This window comes from Olea europaea, chromosome 12 (genome assembly GCF_002742605.1).
Source record: "Olea europaea var. sylvestris chromosome 12, O_europaea_v1, whole genome shotgun sequence".
NCBI lineage: Eukaryota > Viridiplantae > Streptophyta > Magnoliopsida > Lamiales > Oleaceae > Olea > Olea europaea.
Window position 1 is genome coordinate 8,072,111 of NC_036248.1, and position 25,142 is coordinate 8,097,252.

The 25,142-nt window shown below is 32.0% G+C and overlaps 2 protein-coding genes across 2 annotated transcripts; one reads left to right on the top strand and one right to left on the bottom strand.

Moving 5' to 3' along the window:
• Positions 1–4,371: 4,371 nt before the first annotated feature.
• LOC111405478 (delta-1-pyrroline-5-carboxylate synthase-like) lies at positions 4,372–17,350 on the top strand. Its single transcript, XM_023034378.1, has 20 exons — positions 4,372–4,740; positions 6,122–6,193; positions 6,302–6,405; positions 6,682–6,784; positions 6,913–7,074; positions 7,296–7,573; positions 11,295–11,445; positions 11,528–11,692; positions 11,880–11,957; positions 12,106–12,195; positions 12,877–12,963; positions 13,081–13,167; positions 13,275–13,371; positions 13,492–13,595; positions 13,686–13,761; positions 14,151–14,301; positions 14,434–14,502; positions 16,014–16,080; positions 16,246–16,316; positions 16,715–17,350. Exons 1-20 carry the CDS (start codon positions 4,681–4,683, stop codon positions 16,791–16,793), a joined length of 2,151 nt encoding a protein of 716 aa, XP_022890146.1. The 5' UTR covers positions 4,372–4,680; the 3' UTR covers positions 16,794–17,350.
• Positions 17,351–20,857: 3,507 nt separating this feature from the next.
• Positions 20,858–22,903, bottom strand: LOC111405479 (uncharacterized protein At2g39795, mitochondrial-like). Its single transcript, XM_023034379.1, has 3 exons — positions 22,538–22,903; positions 21,384–21,724; positions 20,858–21,274 (listed from the first exon to the last, which is right to left on the bottom strand). Exons 1-3 carry the CDS (start codon positions 22,805–22,807, stop codon positions 21,115–21,117), a joined length of 771 nt encoding a protein of 256 aa, XP_022890147.1. The 5' UTR covers positions 22,808–22,903; the 3' UTR covers positions 20,858–21,114.
• Positions 22,904–25,142: the final 2,239 nt, after the last annotated feature.

Consider the following 25,142-nt stretch of genomic DNA (forward strand, 5'->3'; position numbering starts at 1 on the left):
TGAAATTCAAGCCATTAAATTTCTCCAATTTTTCTCCATGATTAACCGGAACATTAACGGTATGGCCAGTTGTTGGAGCCACAGTTTGACTCACAACATGACTTGACAATCTAGTCACAGTCTGAACCACAACAGAGCTTGTCCCTTGAGCTACAGTTGAGCCCATAGTTTGATTTTCAGTAGGCACAGTTTGGGTCACATCCATGTTGGTCGATTCGTTTGCCATTTCTGAAAATCAAACAAAAAAAATTAGTTTTCAAAATTAACCGTATAAGAAACCAATTTTTTCCTTTAGAAATATGTTTGAAGTTTTTTGGTAAATTTAATTGGTAGTGTATGGAGTAGAATCGGGTTCTCATATATCGTATATGTGATTTAGACACCGAATTAATACTTACCGTATTTGGCAATTGTTTACCATATTTGACAGTTCAATTCACCGTATATGACAGCTTATCGTATATACTAGGCAGCTCAATGTATTTGCACAAAATTTGCATAAAGTGCTTTTATTCATACACTAACTAAAATAACAAAAAAAAATTCACTTACAAATCTATTTTTCAGACGTATAACAAATTGAAAAAAAAAAACGTGCATTTTATTTTAGTTTTTATTTTTTCCTTTTAGAAATCTATTTCTAACATAAATTTAACAAACAATATATGAGACATGTAAATCACTAAATAAATAAATATGTAAGAATAAAATGTAAACTAAATAAATAGTAGATAAGTTTTCAACCCGAGATCTGTGCGAACACAATTTCCTTAAAACAGATTCCTCCTCTCACCGTAAGTGCTTGAGATTTAATCTGAGCGTCTATTTTGCAGGATACAACAACAAAGCCCGTAGAATTTGAGCACCACAGAAACTACTCCGATGAACTAATACAGTGTTTGAACAATATCATAACGACCTTACTGGACAAATATGTGTATGCAAGAAATCAAGACCTTACTAAATAAAAACATGGACAGAAAATGTAAGGGATGTTTTTTCTGAACAGCGAGGAAGAGAATGTTTTTCTTTTTCTTTCATCTGTGTAAATTGTTGGAAACTTGAGATTTAATATAGCATAAACCTGTCATTAACTCTATGGCAATTAACATTGGAGTCACTTCAATTTCTGTGAATTTTGGAAGTTTCAAAACTCAAAAGTCAGTGGAGAAAGCCAAAAAAAAAATAAAAAATTGCAAAACGTGTGCTCTTCGGAGGGGCCAATTTTGCTCCTTTCGGTCCAACATTCATGTACACAGGTCGCGCCCGCACACAAGTTTAAGGTTCGAAGGCAATTTCGTTCCAAGATTTACACCCCACTGCGCGTGCGCGTGGAGAGAGCCTCTATACTACACATGATTACACCCTTCCAATGTGCAACCATATTTAAAGTGGTTCTTGCTTTCATATTTTTTTTTTATGTGGGATTAACTTCAATTTTTCCCGCATAACCATCTTTCAATGGTCATCTTCGAGCTCCAATTTCTCATTCATCAATTCATCAATTTTGACAAATAAATATATAGTTTCGATGCTCTCACGGAAGAGAATAAGGATCGACTTTGATCTTTCAAATTGGACCAATGAGTCTCACCGAAAATCTTGCCAAAAGTGAGCTATTACTCATTTTTTCCTATACCAATAAACCTCCAAATACAAATATCGTGTTTGCACAAAATAATTTTTCGACACAATCTTCATTAACTTTACCTCTTTAAGTAGAGGTTTTAAGAAGGGATGTTAATAGTTCGAAAATCTCTACTCGACTAGGTTTGTAGCAGGCAAAGAAATTTGCCTTGAGTCAAGAACGAGTGTACGATGAAATTTCGTGTATTAAAATACGAAAATCGTTACAAATTGTATTTTAATAAATACAAGTGATGTTGACTTTCTTGTAATTGCAAAATTGTAAAAATCCTCCGATTAATGATTTGAATGTTTGAAGACGAGGGGCCGCATGAATTGAATCCTGATCTTCGAGAATTTGTTGAAAATTTGATTTGTCGAGATTTAACTTGTTAGGAACTTGAATCTTGGGGTTTGGACTTGGATTTAGACTTGGACTTGAATTTGATTTCATTTGAAGAAGACTTTGATTTTCTTGGACTTGGTGTGAAATTGTTTGATTTGAAGAAGATTTTGATCTTCTTGGGGTTCACCGAGTTTTGGGTTTGAGAGAATTTTCTTCCTTTCGTCGGTTTTGGAATTTCTTCAACACTTTCTGATTGCATTCTCTGCTTATTTTCTTGCTTCTTCTATCCCTGTCTTATGGACCATTGGTCATATTTATAGGCCACGCCACGCCACCCCAACCCACCCGCACAATTGGGAATGTGACGAGGATAGGATAGTTAAATCTCCAGAGAAGCGGGAACATGAACGAGGAATAGGGTTCTCGCCTATTATCATTCCTAATATATGATCCTATAATTAGTTGGACTAATTCAAACCAAGACATTATTAACATAAAAGTTACAATTGAAAGATTAATTTACTAATGAAAAATATTTATTTTAAATTAAAAAATATATGCTCGTAACATAAACTAACATTTTAATGACTAAATGTGTGTTTTCTTGTTAAATCGTTTTATGAACAAATCTTCTACGGCGCCTCATTAACTAAAATTTCAATGTTGTCACATATTCAACTAAAAAGAAAAATAATTTTAACGATGAATTTATAATACATTTACTTTTAAGTTTTAACAATGAAATCCCCACTCATTCATATTGAACAACTAAAAGGATCTACAAATTAGCTTGTCAATGAAGAAAAATTATATTTGTACCAAATAGAATGTACCAAAAAAATTTCCTCCTCTCACAATACATACGGGCCTGCATGAATATAAAAATTTCCAAATGTGGTCTTCATCCCCCATTGTGAGGAGTATGTAAAGGATTAGAAAAAAGAATTATGTACATGTAACATTGTCCATCAACAAATATGAAATGGACACCTAATTCACTGTTCATTTAGCTAAAAAAATTAATAATAATTTAACTTAAAATTAACAATTATTTTTAACCATACATTTCGAGCGAATCAAGTTGGCTTGAATGAATTTTTCCATCCTCTTATGCATCTAGCTCTCGACGCAGAGCTACGCTTCAACTATCAATTGAGCTTAGGAAGTTAGGTTGAGGAGTTGGCTTTTTTAATCACATGGAGACATACATATGTGACATGGTTGGATAAAGCTTAGAGCCACCACGAAAGAAGTGAGGATGGGGAAATCATATCGATATGCATTCTTTCTATCAGCCTTGTGTTTCAACTAGTGCTCCGATGTCATGTAGTGGTCCCCATGGGTCCTAGTTTTTTCTAACACTTATTCGATATCTCTTGATTGGAACCTCACGAGACAAGGTATCAAGGAAAAGAGTAAAGTAGATCAGAGTTGACGATCGAGACCCTTTTGGGCGGAGAAAAAACTATTTCAAACCCGTAAGAGAAGTACTTTTGACAATAATATATTTTTATGGAATCCACAATTTTTATTAATTTTTTTATTATACATTTTATTAATTTTAATCAAAATTTACTAAAAACATGATTTTTAGCAAAATCAAACATAACTTAAATGTTATCTTGCATGGTTGGTTAGCCAATGGATACTGATTAAGTCATAGAACAAACTTGTTATCAGCCAACTAAGGTGTGTCAAGGGTTCGAATTTTTTCTGGCATATCGGATGTTGCATTGCTATTTTTGTATATATTTTTTTAAACGTAATAAAAAAAATTTACACGATCAAGTCGTTGACTAGAAGACACAAACCTAGCACGATTCGAGTTTCAAAACTCGGATAAGTGCTGAAATGTCACGAACTTGAGCAACTCAACCTTATTACACGAGTTAATAGTTACATCACAAATATTAACTAATATTTAAATTGCTCACATGCATGAAATGGCTACTAATTATTCTCTTATGAACGAGTTGTGCAATTTTCAATTTAAACTTCAACACATTAGACTAGATATATTCAATATTTTTGAGCTAATAATTTTATGATCTCAATACTTTTATTTATAAATCATTACAAATTGACATAGTCTACCAAGTTCAATAGAATACTTCTGGTTGATTTCTATTAGACTAATCCCTTTGGTTAACTTTCCTCAGCCAAAAGGAAATAGTGACAATACCAATTATATGGGATCAATGACCTTTTCAAATGGGACTTGTTCAACATTAGAAACGGATCTTAGAAATCTTTTTAAAGAAAAAAATAATTATTATTTTTATCTATGTACACTCTTTAACCACTCCCTAATTTTCCAGTTAAAATACCATTAATTGGAAAAATAATTTTTATATAAATATTTTATTTAACGACCAATTGTTCGGCACTTAGCAAACTACGGAACACGTGGCGCGCTAAGCAAACGCTTGATTTCTTTTCCAATAAACTAGAGGTATCCCGCCTAATCTTTCGTTTCGAAGTTGCCACGTCATCTGTAAAGACCCAAAATCACCTGCTGTGGCGCCTCGTGATATTCATTATAGAGTTACTGTTATACAATATACACAGACTCTTATTCCTCCAAATAGAAATTCGATCTAATCATTCATCTTCAAAAACAATACGAGAAAAAAACGAATTACGGTTTTAATTTATTTATTGATTTGTAAGAATCTATTTATTTTTGTTGAGAGCGAAATCGAGAAGTAATGGAGAGTGTTGATTCGGCTCGCGCATTTGTTAGAGACGTTAAGCGTGTCATAATCAAGGTTTTTTTTTCCCTGTTTAGTCTCTTTTTTCTGTTTAATGTATATTAATTTTGTACTGCAGGTAATATTGGGTTATATTGGGTGTTTTTTTCCTTTGTAATTTATTTTAATTTGCGGATTATTGATGCTGGATTCAAATGACGATTTGCATTTAGTTGCATTTTATAAAATTAAGATCTTTTATTTAACAACGCACTCTGATTTTGGAAGTTGTAATGAATAATAGTGTCTAAGGTTTATCTGAGACTGCTTCATTACACACACACACACACACACACACACACACACACAAGATCTGTGAGAAAAGATTGATATGGGTCTCAGGACATTAGTGTTTTGTTGTTCTCAGTGTTATGATTGTCATAGATTGCAAATGTATTGAGTTGCTTTTGAAATGAAATTGGTAAATCATCCTTTTTCTATACTAATATCTGTGAAACTGATAATAGTCAATGGCTCCTGCATTTAGAATTGTGAATTTATGGCTGATCAATTAGCTGTCGAATATTTAGCCCTTGTTTGAGCTCCATTTTTTTCCATCAAAATATATTTTTCAACAGTGATTTGACCCTACTTCAACCACACATTCTTCAATAAAATAATATTACACACAAATCCAAAATTTTTAATTATTTTTCTAACCACACATTTTCCATCAATATACTATTTAAAAATGCATTTTTTGACAAGAATGGGGCTCGAACAAGGGCATAGTATTGGAACTAGTGTGTTGAACCACTTGATCTAAAACTAAGCTATTAAACAAGGCTACACATATATCTTTTAAAACTTATTTTCAACATGTCTCTTTAGGTATAGACGGGATACTATTTTTTGTGACTAAAGACTAACACGTTAAAGGTTTTTAATAAATAGTTGAACTCGAGACTTGAATTTAGAACTTTTGCTTGCCCTGAAATCATGTTGAACCACTTGATCTAAAAGTTTAAGCTATTAGATAAGGCTCCATGTATATCATTTAAATTCCTATCTTCAACATAGTGACATGGCATAAAGTGAAAATTTTGGTGTTGGATATTGATGAGGCACCACGAAGAACTAAAATTGATTATATCAGTAATTTGTTGTAAGATCATGCAGAGTTAATATATTGAAGGCAACAGTGCTGCTTTACTAAAAAAAAAAAAAGCAAAAAAGGGAATAAAGAATAGATTTTTGTTCTCTCATCTTTCCTTTCATCCACTGCTATTCTTTTCATCCTATTTATTCTATACCTCAACAAACACTAACTACTGAATTTCATTATTTTCATCTTTTGCAATTTGTACCTCTCTTTAAATTTGGCTCCACTTCACATTAACTTAAATGAAATCTTGGCATTTTAACACATTGTTGCTAAACTTATTTATAATAATCGAAGGTTGGAACTGCTGTTGTCACTCGAGTTGATGGGAGATTAGCACTTGGAAGGTTAGGAGCACTCTGTGAGCAGGTGACTAGGACTCGGATGTTTATGGATTTATGCCTAACTTTGATTTCTTATTGGAGTTAATGCTTTAATTGGGACTTCTTACATTGTTAAACTGCAACTGAAATGCAGATTCTAGAACTGAACAATCAGGGATATGAGGTTATTTTGGTGACATCAGGAGCAGTTGGTGTTGGTCGTCAACGGCTTCGATATAGGAGATTGATTAACAGCAGGTTTCTGAACTGCTAGTGCTGACTTTTGGAGTTTGGTTTGGTCAAAATGGGAAACACGATGGACTCTTTTGCCTTTTAATTTACCAGAAGACAAATATATAACTAAGATTTCTAATGGATACTAAAGATGGAACCCATTATATTAAATTTCAGGCATTTGCAAGAAAATACTTATTTAGAAAATGACTGTAAACCTTAACTAGATAGTGTAAGGTGCTCTTTTCTTTTTCCCCAGTTGAGAGCCACTAATATTAGGTGACTTCTGGGTATTCACAGCTTTGCTGATCTCCAAAAACCCCAACTCGAACTTGATGGGAAAGCTTGTGCAGCTGTTGGACAAAATGGTCTCATGGCTGTCTATGATATTTTGTTTAGTCAGGTGAAATCATTTAATATGTTGTTTTGGCTGTCTGTCTTGCCTTATGCTATCTAAAAAAATAACCTTAGATGGTTAGGTGCTATTTTAATCACATTTCTTTGGATCTTGAAAGTTCTGTTTTTCTTCAGTTGGATGTGACATCAGCACAGCTTCTCGTGACTGATAATGATTTTAGGGATCCAAATTTCAGAAGACAACTCAATGACACTGTAGAGTCTTTGTTGTCTCTGAAGGTTGTTCCTATATTTAATGAAAATGATGCAGTCAGTACAAGGAAAGCTCCCTATGAGGTATGCTTGTATGAATTGTTGCTCATTGTATCTTATTGCTTTCATTATTGAATCAACAGTATAATTAGGTACATATGCTGTATACACCCACCCTTTTGATGCTCACTAGTCAAAATGTGGGCAGGTGAGGGCTGTCAGCATCCTGTATTATATGTTTTTAGTCACCTCAATTTGACAGCAGCAGAGCTCATTCCTATTTCTAATATGCCACTATTCTGTAGGACTCTTCCGGAATATTTTGGGATAACGACAGTTTAGCTTCTCTACTAGCGCTGGAGCTAAAAGCTGACCTCCTCGTTCTGTTGAGTGATGTAGATGGTCTTTATAGTGGGCCTCCAAGTGATCCACATTCAAAGCTAATTCATACATACATTAAGGAGAGGCATGAGGGCTTAATTACTTTTGGAGACAAATCTCGGGTTGGAAGAGGGGGTATGACTGCCAAAGTAAAAGCTGCAGTTCATGCTGCTCATGCTGGTGTCCCTGTTATTATCGCCAGGTAAAATGCATTCCTTCATAGAAATGTTTCAATTTTGAATCAAAACATGCACCAAATTTTCTTATTTTCCATGCTAGAGACTAAAGTAGAGTGATGCTTGCATTTGTTTTACTTCCTGAAAGTGGTTTTTTCATTCTTACTTTCTATTAAAACAACATAGTTTTATCTAAGGAGGAAACTAAATCTCACGTTATGGAACTAAAAAGAAAAGTGAAAGAATAATAATCACATAAGTAGGAGACTTAATTTCTTGATATTCTTCGATATATAAATCACAGAAATCCGGAAATTAAATGATATGCTTAATCATTCAATCACCAAGATGGGGGTATTAATTCCCATATAGTCTTTACTCTAATTCTTCAGTTGTCAGGGAAATAGTTCCATATCAATCATATCTGTCAACGCAATGAATTTTGTAACACTCCGAAATCTATTTCATTTTTTTATGAAAAATAGACTTGAAGTGTTACCAAGAATCTTCATTAACTAATTTAAGCGGAAATTCACCTCTTTTTTTTTTTTTTTAGATTTGATTGGTCAATCGCTAATGATAAACTAACAATTTAAGAAAAAATTTCATATTAAATAAAAATCTTGAAATGTTAAGATCTCAAACCATCAATTTAAATCTAATATAGAACGTTAAATGTTCGAACTTCGAACACTAAAAAAATATTAAATAACATGCATAAATTTAACATAAAAATGTTCTTTAAATAAAAAAATTTCAATTCATCATTTCTAGAAATTTTACTTGGCGGTCATGAGCATTACTCAATCAATCAGCCATGCGGCCATATGAGCCGTTTTAATTTGAAAAGTTATTGTAAGAGTGAATATTTTGAAAACAATTAGTAAAAATATGTGTATATTCTTGTTAATATGATATAAATATAAAATGACATAACATACTTACATTTCTTAAATTTAGAGCAAATTTGATGCAATGTCCTATAGCTCAAGGAATTTCTTAAGAATTGCTGTATTCCGTGGGATTTATATAATTGACCAAACGGTCTATCCGTAAGATTTAACATTGAAATTAACCCGAAGGCCTTATAGTATTTCATGCTAAAATTTATATAAATACCAAGAAATAAGAATTTACCACTTTGCACTATGTATTTTTACCTCAATTGATATAAAAAATTTTGAAAATATTCTTTGAGACAATAATTAAAACTGGACAGAATGTTTCTATCTTCTCACATATTTTATATATATAATATCCACTTGTGTTAGTTTTATGCTTGCCAAATTAACTATCAATTCAAAACGTCCAAACATTAGGTTTGAAAATTCAATAGGTTAAATAAATTTATTCTTTATTTCAAATCAGTCATGGTGGATGGTTAAGTGTGGGAATTAATATTCCAATCAATCATGGGGACGGTTGAGTATGGGAATTAAAAAGGTTAATTACATAAATTTATTGTATAAATTAATGAATGATTTATGTTTTCAAATTCCAAGAAAGACGTGCATGAAGTGATATTACATTTATATATATATAACTAAGTATGACTATTCCAAATTTATTTCTTCTTGAGACAATTCATGTTATTTAATACCAGCTACAAAATGAGTATAATATGGATGTATATATTCTCTCAATTTTTATGATACTTAAATATTCGACCCAAATATAATATACGATAAATTTTATAAAATACACATAAGAAATAGGCTTATCACTTTAACTTTTGGACTTTGGTTTGATGACAAAGCTAGACACGGACTATTCCACTTACTAAATGACCAACATTAAATTTAGGCTCATGTGAACAGTAAATAAAAATTCGGGGTGTTACAAAAACAGAATTGTTTACTAGTGGTTTTTTTAGATTCTTCTGATGTCAAACACTTTTCTCTTTTGTAGTAGATGGAAAGACCATAAAGTGTTATGAGTAGATGACATTGCTGGATGAAAATGTTCTGAGGGTCAACTTCAGGAAATACTGACAGTGGTATTAATCAATCATGTTTTTTATGTGTGGAAACATGGAAAAATAACAGTGCTAATAACTGAAACCATTTTTTGACTATTATGTACCATTGAATTTTGAGGAAGAATGTTTTCCCCAATTCAGTTGCAACATATGCTGCAAATGATTCTAGTTTTTAGTTTCTAGTCCTTGCAATTTGTATGAGGTAGTTTGCAGATCTTTTAATCAGGAATTGATAAACTGGATGCATTAAGGTATATTGAAAATTGAAAAGAGCCGCTTGTAAGCGTGCTGATGAAGATAGCTGCTTATAAACCTGATATAGAGGAAGCTCCTTATAAACTTTCTAGATGGACGGATTAAAGAATTTTTCTGTATTCCATAATAGATCATTATCATGGTGGATGCCTTATATTCGGTTTTGTACTTTGATACATACTGTGCAACACCAATAGTGTATTCATGATACAGAGTAATGTCTCATGAAAGTGTTTCTCATTTTCTTTGTTTGTTAGGATGATAGGAAATAGCTTAGGACATATCTAATTATCACGTTTTCTAGAAATTATTTCGACCATATTTGTGTAACTAGTTTCAGAAATTACAAAGCCATCTGGAACTAGCCATATTTGTTATAACTTGTTCATATCCATGAAGAAACATCTAAGATGATGGATTCTATATATTTAACAAATTCAAATATTTTAGCTAAAAGAAGAAATTGATTCTTGTTTTTGCTAATGGAAGATGGTTACATTGCATGGCTGTTTTTACTAATCATTATCTAGTCTTCACGTCATTTTGTAGGGAAGCCATATGGGACTAGCTATATTTGTTCGAACTTGTACTGTTGTCCATACCATAAAGAAAGATCTAAGATGTGATCTATATATCTATCAAATTCAATATTTTTAGCTAAAAAACGAAATGAATTCTTGTTTTTGCTAAGTGAAGATGGTTACACTGCATAGCTGTTTTAAGGTTACTAAAACTATCGCCTAATTGAATGTCAATTGAGCTGTAACTATTCCCACTCTGGGTAACCATGTCAAGACAAAACATTAGTGTCAACAAATGATAAATAATTAAAATTTGAACTCTGCTGATAAGTATTCAATTTAATTAGCTGGATAGCGGTGGAAATTTCTTTGGAATTTATGTTTCTTGCATCAATTGATTGATGTAGGGAACTGAAATGGCTTCACAACTGGATTGGTCATGTTATGATGTTCTGTTATTAGTTTGGATCAGAAAACATAGCACTGTAATTAGAGCTTAAGAAGAGGAGTTTAAACAACCTCAACCAGGTTCAATCTCTGACAGGAAAACGGCTTTTAACATGTGTTATAGCCTTAAAGGAGAAGAACTAACATTATCATTTTTGCTGCTCAAGAATCTATTGACATTCTATAATTAATAAAGACTTGTTTCATTATCATTTAGGATTCCAATATTCTCCATTAAGCATATTATGAGCATTAAGAAAAGTCACCCTAAAACTACCTTGGGAAACTAAAAATATTTCAATCATGATATCTCCTCTTGGCTTCTTGACTCTTGTCTTATCCATGATAAAAGCACTATGTTTATGATGTAAAGCCTTGCTTGTGTACATCTTTATGTCTAGATATGACAATTTGAATTACACCTAAGCCTTATTTTTATAATAAAGGCATCATCATTGCGCCTGCACTATGATTTGTTGATTTCTACTTTTTATTAATCCTTTTCTAATTGATGACTATACTTCCTCCTTTTCTCCATGGGTGAAGTGGCTTCTTGGGTGACAGTATTCTTAAAGTACTTAACGGGAATAATATTGGTACTCTTTTTCATCGGGAGGCTAATGAATGGGTCCCGCTCACAGAAGTTGGAGCACGTGAGATGGCAGTTGAAGCTAGGGAAAGTTCCAGAAGACTGCAGGCAAATATAATTAACTGGCAATTTGGTTACTAATTCTTGTGAAAAGAGATGTTCATAATTTTATTAGTACTTTTACCTGCAGGCTATGTCTTCACAAGAAAGGAGTAAAGTTTTGCTGAATATAGCTGATGCTTTGGAGGCAAGTGAAAAGCTGATAATTGCTGAAAATGAAGCTGATATTGCTGAGGCACAGCTGGCAGGATATGAGAAGTCTTTAGTTTCTAGGCTGGCCTTGAAGTCTGGTAAGGTAAAACGCAGTTTTGCTACTTTAAAGCACGTAAAAATTAGAGATCAGATGATCCCTGAATGATTTCGTCAAACTGCATCTTCTGGTTGGACAATTTTTTCATTACAGAAAACAAAATTGGATATATACCGAGTTAAGTTGTTTTTCAGAACTTTGCCTCACTTTGATCACTCCATATTGTTTATAGGTTTCAAGTCTAGCAAAGTCTATTCGCATTCTTGCAGATATGGAGGAGCCAACTGGGCAAGTTTTGAAGAGAACAGAGGTACGGAAATGTGGTTTCTAGGTTCTGATGCAGGCTTGAACAATTTTAACTAGTCTAGTTACTTAACATTGAAAATAACTATTAGTATATAGAAACATGCTTTATTTTACTATGTCATAATCTTTCTGATGATTGTTTCTATATCCAGCTTTCACAAGGATTTATCTTGGAGAAAATGTCTTCTCCTTTGGGTGTTCTTTTGATTATTTTTGAATCTCGGCCTGATGCACTAGTGCAGGTATATTGCAGTGGCATTCTCTCCATCAGAAATTTCTTAGGAGATGATTTATTAGGTTCTTGCATGTAAAACATTATACTATTTTGATATTTCAAAAGATTTGTGTATTATGCGTGGAAATCTCATATTGTAACTTTGCCTGGTTTTCTGTGTTCGGTTTAGATGGCTTTCCATTTCATGTTTGATGTACAGAGACTGTAAGTTTCATATTTTAGCTTAGAGCAATAAATGATCGGTAAACTTGACCCTCAGTTGTTTCCAACAATAATATACAATTGGTTTTTAATTATTCTTACATTTGTTGTTGATTTTCCTTTCCTCCTTCCTATGTGTACATATAATGTTGTTTGCAGATGTCCAAAATAATAATTAAAAAAATAGAGAAACCGTAGACGTGGCATTTTTGGTACATCAATCAGTGTGCTGATACNTTGCAGATGTCCAAAATAATAATTAAAAAAATAGAGAAACCGTAGACGTGGCATTTTTGGTACATCAATCAGTGTGCTGATACGGAATTTTATCATTATATTTATTCTTAATTATCTTAAGAGCATAACTATTATAAGAAACTTGAATAAACTACTATATTAGAGTTAATTAAGCTACAGGCATAGACAAATATTTAGTAATTTGTTTCTTTAACCATACAAGCTGATGGTCTTTCTTTCTTTCAAATAGATAGCTTCATTAGCAATTAGGAGTGGAAATGGGCTTCTATTGAAAGGAGGCAAGGAAGCCAAGCGCTCAAATGCTATCTTGCATAAGGTTTGATCTTATGTATACCATTTCAAAGGTCATTTTGACCTAAAACTCAATCCTTATTTTGTCATATATAATTTCTGCCTGCTTCTAAATTTGTTACTTCATTTCCTATTACTTTAGGTAATCACTTCAGCTATCCCCGAAAATGTTGGTGAAGGACTTATTGGACTTGTAGCCTCCAGAGAAGATATTCCTGAATTGCTCAAGGTAGCTTGATTAAGAATTTTGGTTAATAACTCTAAATTCTTTCAGTTTATCGATTACAAATCTTCTGAAATATGAACTAGAACTGAATATTAATGTGTCTCTTGCAGCTGGATGATGTAATCGATCTTGTAATTCCTAGAGGAGGCAATAAACTTGTTTCTAAAATCAAAGCTTCTACTAAGATTCCAGTTCTTGGTCACTCTGGTAACATATATCTCATTTTGAATTAGTATATTATCTTTTGATAGCATATGCTTTTATGTTGGAAGGAACACTTTTCATGCGATGGTTGATGTTGATATAGATCTGTTTTTTGCTTTCCAGATGGAATTTGTCACATCTATGTAGATAAGTCTGCTGATATGGTTAAGGCAAAGCACATTGTTTTGGACTCAAAAACAGATTATCCTGCAGCCTGCAATGCCATGGTATCATTTCCATTGATACTATACGCCTTTGTAAATCATATTTTATAGTATGTTAGTATATCTTTAGCTCGTTGCTCTTGTTATTTTTAGGAAACACTTCTTGTGCATACTGAGTTGGTGAATACTGGTGGCCTTAATGAGCTTATTGTGGAACTTCAAATCAAAGGTTGTTATTTCCTTGATATCCATCTTGTTAATTGCTCATATTCTAAGTATAAATATTTTGGGTAAATTCAAAAAATACAGTTACAAGCTTATAGAGAATTTAATTCTAGAGTATCATTAAGGAATGAATAAATACATTGTGCAATTACACATTCAATAATCCATGTCAATTAATTATGTTGTTGAGAAATAAATCCTACTGTCCCCTTTGGGTTAAATATATACTGCATTTTTCTGCATTGCCAATTTTAAGATCACAATTATTCTGTTCAGTTATCGCTGGCTATTAGTTTGAGGAATAAGTATAAAAATTGGCATCTGGAGGGATTATTTTGCCCTAAAAAAGCTTGGAGATCTGGAAATTAGTATAATTATGTGCATTTGTTTCAGGGGTTACAATATATGGTGGATCTCGGGCGAGCTCTATGCTGAATCTTCCAGAGGCATCTTCATTTCACCATGAATATAGTTCTTTGGCTTGCACTATTGAAGTTGTGGATGATGTGTATGCTGCCATTGATCATATACATCAGTATGGAAGGCATGTTAGCTTTACAAAATTCTTTGCATGTCATGTTCATTTGTGCCTTTATACAAATGCTGCTTGCAAGTGGTTGTTATGACTTATGAGGATGATTCACATAAAGTAATCAACGTTCTCTTTTAATGGCAGTGGGCATACTGATTGCATAATCACTGAGGACCATGACATTGCGGAAATGTTTTTACATCAAGTAGACAGGTATTTTTCCTCTTGCTTGTCTATAACTTATTAGGGTGAAATACTGTGGAGCCCCAATTTTTTTTTTTTTTTTTAATCTGAAATGTCCAGTATATATTTTGACTATCTGAAAATCAAATATGGGAAATTTCATCTAATATATCCTATCTATTAATTCATCAAGGATTCTTATAAAAAGTTATGGCCATGTGGACTTAAATGACCTTCAATTCAAGTATGATGAACTGCAGTTGAAAAGGACAACCATTCCTATCTGTCTTGGCTATATACCTTCCATCATTCTGGGCTTTTGAATCACTTCTCTTGCACTATTTTATGCTATTTGATTTGAAAGGTTAAGAAGTGAAGACAAACACTCATGACCTTCAATTCAAGTATGACGAAATGCAGTTGAAAAGTAAAACCGTTCATGTCTGTCTTGGCTATATACCTTCCATCATTCTGGGCTTTTGATTGGATTTCTCTTGTACTATTTTATGCTATTTGATGTAAAAAGTTAAGAAGTGAAGACAAACACACTAACAAATTGTCAATTTCTCAGACTACCAATTTGGATTAAAAATAAATAAAAAACGACCAAAAACTCTCAATTGTGTAAATTATTTAATTAAAAAAATCCAAAATGATATTCCCAGCTGCTGACATTCTCTCCGGTTTGATGAAGATTTTCCCTGAATCTTGTGGTGAGTTTATTTGACCAATTAATCTGCACTGTTTCATTATAAATCTCTAGGTCTTCGAACAATTAATTTTCATGCCTTTTCCCCTTAGCTTCCTTACTTATTTTCTCTACTTTGACGCTATTTTATGTAATCAAAATATTCAAAGTTTTGTTGCCAGCTAAGTCGAGCATTTATGTTACAAATAACACTGTTTTCTACTACAAGCATTGTTTGGAGCATCAAAAGTAGATTCAATAAATGGTAGGTCAGAAATTTGGCCGCCTCAAATTTTAAGGTGGCAGGTTTATCAAGTTAATGAAACAACATACCCCTCGAAACTTATACCTGAACAATATGCTTGAGACATTTTCCTAACAGAAAGCCAAGGGATCCCTCCACCCCTTACGGTTGACCTATGGTAATCAATCTCAATTTTTATCATTGAAGAGAGAAGTCCTTAAATTCACATCAGAACAATCAAAATATTTCCTGAAACATTTAATAAATAAGAGAACTGCTGAATTCCTAAGCTGTTGTATTCTATATGTTGGATGCGTCTGTCCATTTAAAGGGATATTTTTGTCCAAAAAGTGACATCTTGTTAAATTGTTGATTAGTTTTAAAACTTCTGTCATGCTATTTTCATTTTAAGTTCCTTAAAATTGTCTTGAGTTTTTTTTTTTTTATAGATACAAAAATTATGGGCTTCTTAGTATTTTCCTTGGTGTTATTAGAATTTAGATTATGAAACATTATGTGTAATATATTTTTTACTTCTAAAAAATAAGAGGTGAATATAGTGATACCATAGCCTCTTGAAAAACTTAACATCATTTTTTACACCTGCAGTGCTGCTGTTTTTCACAATGCAAGTACAAGATTTTGTGATGGCTTTCGTTTTGGACTTGGGGCAGAGGTATGCCTTTTACCATTTTTGTTAGCATGATAAGTTGTTTGTAAATTTTGTCCTATCATATATTTTTCTGTTTCTGAAAAGGTTGGGATCAGCACAAGTCGAATTCATGCTCGTGGACCAGTTGGTGTTGAAGGATTGCTAACGACNTTTTCTGTTTCTGAAAAGGTTGGGATCAGCACAAGTCGAATTCATGCTCGTGGACCAGTTGGTGTTGAAGGATTGCTAACGACACGATGGTATGCTGCAATATCTCTTTTCATAAATTCACGCTTTTCTGTCTGATATTTACTTTTTAATGTAACATATATATATATGAGATAACATCATGACTAGCACAAACTAATGAATACTTTGCAAACTAATGCACGCTTGGTTAGTTTTCAATGGATAAAGATGGCTGAGGAATTCGACTTCAGATATGTTTTATGCATTTACGTTTTCTTGGATGTAGTTTCCATTTAGGTAACAATATGGAGCATGGTATTCTTGTGTCTGTCTAGATGACAATATGAAACACGGTATACTTGCATATGTGTGCATGTATCTTTGGGTTATACCAATTTGGTTCACAATTTAACTAGTTTACTTGAAATTTGTCAGCATGATTAACCACTGCATTGCTGTTATTGCATAGGATTGCGAGAGGAAGTGGACAAGTGGTGGATGGTGATCACGGAGTTGTTTATACTCACAAGTCCCTAACTCAGGATTGAGACATTGCAATTGATCGGTGCATGTTTGGTAAGCAATATTAGATAGTACAGTCAAAGTATTATCTAATCTCCTTTACGAAATATGCCGCGAAAGTGTTCAGCAGTTTATGTTCTCCAGGTTGTCGTGTGATATATTCACATTAATGTTCAATTACTCTCAAAGCAAGGTGGTTGTTGGTTCTTTTCGGCTCTTAAAACTAAAGGAGGAATGAACCAGCCCCAGTTAGAGTTGTCAATGGATCGGATATGGAGCGGATCTGTTCAAATCCAATCCAATCCGATAATCCAACGGATATTTGATTGTTAAATCTATATTCGATTTGCTATGTTATCGGATATCCGATCCGAAAATCCGATCCGAATTTTTTTCAAAAAAAAATATTTTAACTATCTTGATGGGCTCACCTAATATACTAGAAGGTCCAAATAAATTTTTTATCCAAGTGATGCTCATTTAGTTCCTTTTAAAGAAGATTTCTCTTGAAATGTTTTAATAATCTTTCTATGTGGGAGACTACATTTTTAAAGGGTACTTCTCTTCTAATGTTTTAGGGTCTTTCAATATGGAATACTACTCAATTGTCAATTCTAAGTGTTTACTAGTTTATTTTATTATTTCACTAAAAATCATAGCCTTAACAAAATTAAAATAAAAAACATCAATTTTAACAAAGTAAATTATTTTTTGACATATTAATTATTAGTTTTTGATGTTATAAAACAAATTACTATAGTTATTTTTATCTTATTTTAATTGATAAAAAATTAAATCTCTTTGAATATTTCAAGTAAAAATATTATACTATTATCTAATATTACTTATTATTTGAAAATTATGCGTAAAGCATAATATAAGTTTCAAAATAGAAAAAATTATGTTTAATAAATTATGATATAATATATAAAATATGTTATATTATTATAATAAATCGGGTCGGATTGGATCGACATATATTCATATTTGCTCCATTTAGTTAACGGATTATCGAATTCGGATCTTAATCGGATTATGAGATTGAAACTTTAAATCCATCTCTCGTTAATTTCATCGGATTCGGATCAAAATTCAATCCATTGACAGCCCTAGTCCCGGTACACTCGTATTAACTAAAGACAAACTTGACGTCAATTCATTATATTTAGTAGGTTCGTAAATTGCAAAGTTCCGTTGCTAACAGGAGCAAAATATTAAAGTTAGTCCTGTTCAACGGTTAGTTTTGATATTCTAGTTTTATGTCCCCAACATATAAGAGATTTTGGCTAACATCGAGATTTGATGGTCATCACAAGTTTTGTTAGGATTATCAATCTTTATAGTCGCTTCAATTTCTTGCTTTCTTTGAAGGTGGTGACATAATTGGTGAAGCTTCGCTTGATAGTTCATTGGCCATTTATTGCTTTTGCTAGAGAGAATTATCGAGGATAATTTTTTATATTCGAAGGTATTGTTGGGAAGAAATAATAAAGTTTTTCAGACATAAATGTAATAGAATAATATAATTCGAAATATATAACTACAGTAGAGGCACATGGTTAGAATAATAGTTTAACTTTGTAGAAATTAATTAGAGTATTATGTAATATGAGAGAGTTATTAATAGAAACTTTCATATAAAAAATCTTATTCATTTGGCAATCAATCAAATACTACTAGCTAAGATAAATCTGGACCGCTTATAAAACTTGAATTCACGATATATAATGGTTTATATACACATAATATGATGAGATATGATTGGATCATAATTTTTTTAACCAAAAAAATTTCTCCACCTTGTTTTTGACTTATCATATGTATATAAATCACTATGTAACTTCATTATTACATGTAGCATTATTTATATACAATTATGTTACATGTACTTTGACATCTTTATTTACATTGTGCTATATGATAATACATAACAAACATACTTTCCCGCCCACAACTCTTTGAACTGTAATGGGATGTGTACACTTAGCATTATTCTTACTTTAAAATAGAGCAGTCTCAAAATTATAATATATGTTAGAAGTATCTTAAAATTCAATATGACTCATTTATAATATATAAGTTATTATTATTTATCTATTGGTCATCTTCATTTTGTTTCTATATGTTCAATTATTATCACCAAAATAAACAAATAATCTCAATCTTGTAAAATTGGAGTTATTTGAAGATCCCAATTAGCAAACTTCACGCCCCTAAAATTATTGTAAAATTCAATTTTGAATCTCATCTCCATAAATTTTATAAATCATCCAACTCAACTCTTAACACAAATAATTTGCCATGAAAGTAAAGTGTAACTAAGCTTGAGGTAGCATTTGCCTTAGAACTACATAATTTTTTTTTTGAAAGATTAAAATGTTGCGGGGCTATCGCATCCTACCCAATTGTTGAATATTTAGACTAATTCTTGTTATTTTATTCCTCGTGATAGAATAAAGTCGTCCACATAGTCGCATCTTTTAAGTTGTTAGATTCAATGTTAAACAATGGATAAGTTCTATTCCTCGCTTTGTTTCGATCTCATTTTGTGGTGACATTAGTATAATTTGACGGAAAATTATATATACACAGCCATTTTGTACTTGATCGAATTGGACCGCACTGATTGATCATATTCAATTTTCAGTTTTAACAACTAAAAAAAAAAAAAAAAATCCAATTTACCCCATCTTCCAAAATAGTGAAATATAACTAAACAGAAAACAACTTATTAGTTCAACTAGGAAAGCGAAGCGACTACGGCTAGCACATGAAAGTGCAATCTTGATGCCAGTAATTCTCCTTTATCAGTATAATTTGGCATATAGCTCAAATTACAAAACAATTATTCAATAAATCGTCTTTCATACAAAGGATAAGGGAGGATCCCTATCAGAAATTAATGGTAGAGACCAAAAAGAAGTTTAATTAGTTATTTGCATGATTATTTTTTAAGAATAATGCTATTTGCAGTCGTTTACTGTAGTAGTCACCTTATGTGGCATACATGTTGACGATTAGTTATTTAATACATTAATATGCTAATTTTTTATTATTTTATGCAACAAATCACTAATCGTCACATGTATGTCATGTAGGACAACTGCAAATAGCATTATTCATTATTTAAAGAAGAGCAGTGACCCCTTAAAGAATGTGACGTGGCGGTGGAGCAATCAGTACCTAAGGGTGGACTGCAGCTTGGAGGGCGGTGGTTAGGCGATATGTTTCTACTTATTATTTAAATTTTTATTTTATTTTACTAAAACTTTTATCTTCTAATAAATATTAGACTTCTTAATGATCAAAGAAAAATAAGACTATGGAGGAAAAGACCCAATTATGTCATCAAACGAAAGACAAAATAGTGGGGTATGAGAGTTTGAATACTGAAATCAAGTCCTTGCATCGACTGGTGTATCTTAAATAGTTGCGCAAAGGAAACCAGATGGATGTGAGGCAAGAGTTACCTGTTGAACTGTCATCTTTATTGGCCCACACTATGCCAGTCGAAGCCTTTAGCGATGATCAAGGCATTCATCCATCGAATTAGGGCTTGATTCGATCAATTTTTCACAATTTTTTGTTGTTTGATTGCAAAAATGTTCTCGATCACATGACCCATTTTCCTTCTTTTTGTGGAAAACCAATTCTCTTGATTTTGACGGGAATTAGGTTTCCAAATTTCAACTCTTTTTTTTTTTTTTTTAACAATGAAAACAAATTTTATCTACAGTTGTAATAAATTTTATTCCTCTAATAGATAATTTTCATGAAAAATAAAGTCAAACGAACACCAAAAGATTTAAAATTTCAATTTTTTTCAATCGAAAAATTATACCAATCAAACACATTTAATTGACAATTCCCAGTAAAACAAGTTTTGGACAATTTAATTCCATAAAATTCATTTCTTTCCACCCAAATCTCATTCTTGCAATCAAACAAACCCTTATTGAATTTCCAATCGACCACATTGAAAATCCAACAGCTACAAAATTGAAGTGTCATAAATCCTCTTATTTCAAATGAAAGCTGACCACTCTTCTGCCTGAGAGAGAAGCTTCAGCCATAATTTTTCAAGTAAAACTGGTAATCAACTTGGAAATAGATATTTTACGAATCCACCATCCAAAACATGACAATGAATCCGTATAGCAAACTGCACCTAAATGCTCTTTAGCTACTAACATCAATGTATTGGGTATTACAGAACAGACGAGCATTGCCAAATCATTCAGGCAAATGAATAAAGTTCTCCGAATGCAGAATCATATAAATAGTAGATAACATAATTAAACTAGTTTATGAAAACAGTTGCACCAAAATTGTCTAAATGTTTGCTGTTCACGCCTCGACGAACTTTTTGAGGTTCTTTAGCCAAGTTACGTATTCTTTGCTGTCTTTGCCAATCATGTACTCATGCAAGAAATTGGTTGTGCTGGGCTTGATTCCTCTTATCTCTAGATACTTGTGAAAAGCCTTCTGCAGATTTTCATCCAAGTCCCTGAGAGAGAGAAAAAGACACAATTTGCACGTTAGTTTGAAGAGAAAAACAGAGTACTCAGAGATATAACATAAACTGGATACACAGACAAAGATATTTAGATACTAACGTGAAATCAGGTCCTTCATATGCTATTTGATCTTCCGAGCTGTCGGGGCCCTTGACAGACAAGCTGTCGATTGCAATCTCATCAGGGTAAGCTGTACATCCAAACTCTAAACAAGGTCCATTCTTCTTGGAAACTCTGACGACAAGAGGTATACTCGATTGAGGGCCTCTTTCTTCATCGTTATTGTCGTTGTCATCATCGTTCTCCTCACCAGTTACAAGGTCAGGCATGTGAACTTCTACACTGATAGTTTCACCCTGATACTCTCTAGTTAGAGTTATGGTTTGTTGTCCAGGATGGTCTTCAATTGCAAAAGGAAAACCCTTGGGCACCTCCACAACCTATAGGACAAATCATTATTACCCATAATAGAGTTTGGACACATGATCAATGAAAAAGTATTGGTATATACACGAATGATGTTAGAAACGCTTCAAGAGGCATAACAGATAATGAATAATAATGAACTACAATAAAACTACAAAATGCCAAGTTAAGAAACAGAAATCTAATTGATGCACAAAATCAATAACCTTTACTTTTCTTAAAATAATAATGAACTACAATAAAACTACAAAATGCCAAGTTAAGAAACAGAAATCTAATTGATGCACAAAATCAATAACCTTTAGTTTCCATTTAAGAAAACGAAAGGAATGCAGCAGAGATAATAGAATTATATCATGCTAGCAGAATAAATTTCCCAAACACAATTAGAGAAACTATAAAGAATAAAATATCAAAATAAATTGCAGAATATCATTTCTTTCATTTTCCAACACTTTCTAGCAAAAGTCAGCAACCCGCGCTCTAATTTAACATCATGTTACCAAAATCGTACATACAAAATTATAATACAAAAATAATAAAATATCTCCCAATATGACCAAACAACAAATATATCCCATATTTATTAATAAATGTTCATTATATATTAATCCGTGTACACAGAAATTAAAAAACCAATACTGCACTCTATTATACAAAATTCGCAAGTCATTCGAAACCACTTTCCAAACTTCAGCATCAACTGAAAAACTAAAGATCAAATAGAATTTCAAGAAAAATCTTCAGTCCCTCATTTTCTAGCAATATACACGTAACAAAGACAAGTTATTTACATAAAAATGTTAAATAAATAAAAGAAATAAAACCTCGTCATTATCCTCGGACTCCTGGGCACACTGAATCTCGGACTCGATGACTCGGAGGAGTGACTCATCGGAACTCGGCCTTTTAGTGGAATAGTGATGAACGGAAACCGAAAACGATCTCGGGAACAACTTCCGCGAAAGATCGCCGTGGGTTTTCACAGCGTTAAAGAGGGCAGAGCAGTGGTGGTACCTTTGACTTCCAGATGAAGCCCGGATGGCCAAAGGTACAACGCGTGAAGCTGTCCTCCGGATTGTGTTAGCGAGTGCCATTTTTGTTGAGTGAGATTGAGGTCTTTGAGGGTTTGAAATGAAAACGGGGGTTTGCGAAAGAGGAGGCTTCTGCTATTTTAGGGTTTAGGGTTTTAGAAGGGGCTTTTAAATGATTAGCTGCCAAACTGGCAGCTAAAATAAAACAGGCAGCAAGAGGTATGTAGAAAAAAAAATAAAAAATTTCAGAAATCGAACTCGGCTCGGTTCGGGATTGGGTCGAACCTTAATTTTCAGACCGAGCCTTTGCTCAGCCCGGCTCGGACCAAAAAAAGCACATCTAAGAAAATCTCGAGCTGAGCTCGAGCCAAATTTTTTGGTGGGCAGACTCGACACGACTCGTTGACATTCTAAATGAGGTATTAATTTCACAAATGTTATTATTATTATGATTTTAGTCTATTTTTATCATGGAAATTCATTTAACATCACATTTAATTTTTGAGGTGCATTTATTCTAGACTTCTAAAAACATTTTAGTTATGGATTTTTCTTAGGTTTTTATTGACTTTTATATATTTATATATATATGAAATTAATGAAAAAAATTCATAGACTTCCTCATACTCTTATTTTATTTTTATAAAATTCATTTGACTTTTGAAAACTTTATCATTTACACTAGTGCATGAAAGAATTTTGGCAACAAGACATTTGAAACTGAGAAGTTAATGCTGTATGTTAATTGTAATGTATAAAATAATTTTTTTGCTTTCTTACGATAAAATGGTTAATGGTGCTTAATAAAATTATCCAAAGAAAGAAGTTGTTTTTGAGTTTTACACTGGACTATCTTTCCAAACATGCTTATAAATCAAAAATCTTTATATCTGGAAGGACATCGATTCCTTCTTTTCTTAACTAGAAAAGCAATACGAGATTGGAATTGTAGATACTCGATTGTATGATAAGGAAACGAATAATAGTGAGGACCGACTCATTCTGGTAGTTGTTTAAGGGGGAAAAAAATCCACTAGAGTTTAAATTGATTAAGATTAAAAAAAAAAAATTTCCCTCTACCTGTCTGCTTACAATCTGATTTGACTCCAGTTTCTTTACTTGAGCAATCGAAAATTTACTTGACTTATTCTAATAGGTAAAGCACTACTTATTTGTAGATAAGACATTATCTAAGTTTATTGTTTTAAGCAAGTTACTGAGTTGTAAAGCTTGTCTTATAGCCCAGACATGAATGTACCGAATAGCTGATGATGCTCATCTAGCTTCTTGTTTATGTGCCAGTTTGAATGTAGAAATGATGATAGACTTTTCGTTTATTGTCATACCATATAATTAATTACCGGAGCACACAAGATCGAAATTGCCAACTCTTACACAAGGACGAATCCTTGCTAGGAGCACTGCTTATGGAGTTCTACGATTATTTATCTATAAAATCTTGGAAAATGCATGAAAATAGCCTATAGAAAATGGCCATTTTTCCAAAATGACCTTTGGTCAATTTACATCCCTAAAATACCCTTCATTTAGATATTACATAATGAGTCACTATAATATGGAAATTTTCTAATTTAGTCATAAAATTAAATATTACTTGGATTTTGATAGTTTTTTTTTAATTTTTGTTTTACTTGATTTTTTTTATTTATATGATTTTTGTTTGCTCTAAGTAGCCCCTCAATTGGTATCAGAGCCATAAAAATAATGAGAAAACCCATAACAAATAGATTACCTGAAGAAATAAAAATCTTTAGATTTAGGTTAACTCTTAAAATTTATATAAATTTAATAAATAATAGAAAGTTAAAAGAATATTTAGATTATACATCTTTTGAATAATAATTAATTATAATATACAAATTTTTATATTTACATCTTGATCAAAGCATAGAGATTATGGAAATTAAAGTAAGGAAAATAGATAATTATTGGCATTTAGAAGAAGAAAGAGGAAGTTATATATTTTTAAAACCTATTCATAATAAATTAAAAATAATGACACTAACAATAATTAAAGAATTACCTAAAAAAATAAAAGAACTAATATTAGAAAAATTAATAATAAAAACAATAAAGAAGATATGTACATATGAAAAAATTATTAATATATATAAAGATGAAGAAATTAATTTATATTACAAAGAGAAGTATGAGTGCAAGTGATAATACAAATTCAAAATTAAATAAATTACTTATAAAAATGGAAAAAAATACGAGATATAATGTTAATACTAGAAGGAATAAGAGTATCAAATAAAAGACAATTAATAAAATTAAAATGTGAAAGATTAAGATTTGAGAGTAAATATTTCAGTATAATAAAAGAAGAATTATTAGATCCAAATATAGCCAACAGATGATTTGAAAAAATAATAGA

Bases quoted from the DNA above. Each gene is read 5' to 3' on its own strand.
- LOC111405478 (XM_023034378.1), top strand. From the start codon at position 4,681: ATGGAGAGTGTTGATTCGGCTCGCGCATTTGTTAGAGACGTTAAGCGT. The intron at 13,168-13,274 runs GTAGCTTGATTA...TGTCTCTTGCAG, and splicing joins ATATTCCTGAATTGCTCAAG to CTGGATGATGTAATCGATCT. The intron at 13,372-13,491 runs GTAACATATATC...TTTGCTTTCCAG, and splicing joins TCCAGTTCTTGGTCACTCTG to ATGGAATTTGTCACATCTAT.
- LOC111405479 (XM_023034379.1), bottom strand. From the start codon at position 22,807: ATGGCACTCGCTAACACAATCCGGAGGACAGCTTCACGCGTTGTACCT. The intron at 21,725-22,537 runs GTTTTATTTCTT...TTTGTCCTATAG, and splicing joins AGTCCGAGGATAATGACGAG to GTTGTGGAGGTGCCCAAGGG. The intron at 21,275-21,383 runs GTTAGTATCTAA...TCTCTCTCTCAG, and splicing joins TATGAAGGACCTGATTTCAC to GGACTTGGATGAAAATCTGC.